At 52.7% G+C, this 1,108-nt stretch overlaps 1 protein-coding gene across 1 annotated transcript in view; it reads left to right on the top strand.

The window, feature by feature from the left end:
* Positions 1-397: 397 nt before the first annotated feature.
* LOC119586671 overlaps positions 398-1,108 on the top strand; it is an 84,033-nt gene continuing 83,322 nt past the window's right edge. The window contains exons 1-2 of the mRNA XM_037935408.1: positions 398-510; positions 613-771. Coding sequence (XP_037791336.1) covers positions 398-510; positions 613-771 — 272 coding nt within the window. The remainder of the gene's footprint in view (positions 511-612; positions 772-1,108) is intronic.

Genomic DNA, 1,108 nt, shown 5'->3' with positions numbered 1-1,108 from the left:
GCCATATGGGACTGCCGGCGCTCCCCGCCCGTCCAGGCGTCCATATGCCGTTGAGAGCGTCGTGGAGCGGGTGCTTCGGGGCCATCCAACGTCGCCTTTCAAGTCACGGGAAAGAGTTAATCTCGTTGCCATTTCAGTCTTGGAATTGGCGGCAAGAAATTCAATGGGAAACCGTGGCTAGGCCAAAACCTTCAAGCAGCCACGTTCCTCAACCAGCCGCGAAGATTCCACGTGGAGGACATGCCACCTCGCACGTGGTTGGGCGAGCGCCGACCAATCCCCGGGCGCAATTACCCCTCGTGAGCCAATCGAAACTCGCCGCGCCGAGTCCGCGTTTTTACCCGTTTATGGGGAAAAAAGGGCGGAGTTAACCATTGATCGCGGGCTTTGAGAGCCAATGAAATTCAAACTTGTCGGCCATGATGGTGGCGCGTCCGAGGTAAACACAAGCAGCTCCACGTGGAGTGGCGGGAAGCCTGAATTAGTGGTGTGTGGTAATGGTGTGATCGTGTAGGGCAGCGCGGCCACCCTCATGCTCCTCACACCCTCGCTAACGCCCTCCACTACTGGCACCTCTATTACCTGTGGCCCCACTCGCTACTCTCCCGCTAGGGCTGCTCCGACCACGCTACCAGGGGCCTACCAGGGGGTACCACTGACGTGCCTTAGGAGTGGTCGGACCTCGGTTTTAGTGGTCGTTCTTGTGAAGCAAGTCCAGGCTGCATTTAGTAATGCATATGCTCTTATCACACATATATATCTCTTGTGTCCGTAAGTGTCGATGCGCCGTTCGTGGAAAATGCTTACGTGTAGCGTCACGCCCACACCTCTTAGTACAATACACAAGCACTATCATTTTTATTCGAGCTTCTAGCTAGACACTTTTCTGAAGTCGCCCAGATATCATTTTGTTGGAGAGTCATTCTGTGAGTGATGGAGTGATCATGGCAAACACTCATAAAACTTTAGTATGGGCAAATCTCTCTTCATCCTTTCAACTGGATATACTCGTAACCACACAACTCGGCATCAGAAACAAATTTATCTACACAGCCCTCGTCTACCTTTGGGACACCTCATCCCCATATTTAATTTCGATCTCGCTGTA

This window comes from Penaeus monodon, chromosome 21, assembly GCF_015228065.2.
Source record: "Penaeus monodon isolate SGIC_2016 chromosome 21, NSTDA_Pmon_1, whole genome shotgun sequence".
NCBI classification, from domain to species: Eukaryota; Metazoa; Arthropoda; class Malacostraca; order Decapoda; family Penaeidae; genus Penaeus; species Penaeus monodon.
This window is presented reverse-complemented; position numbering and strand designations above follow the sequence as displayed.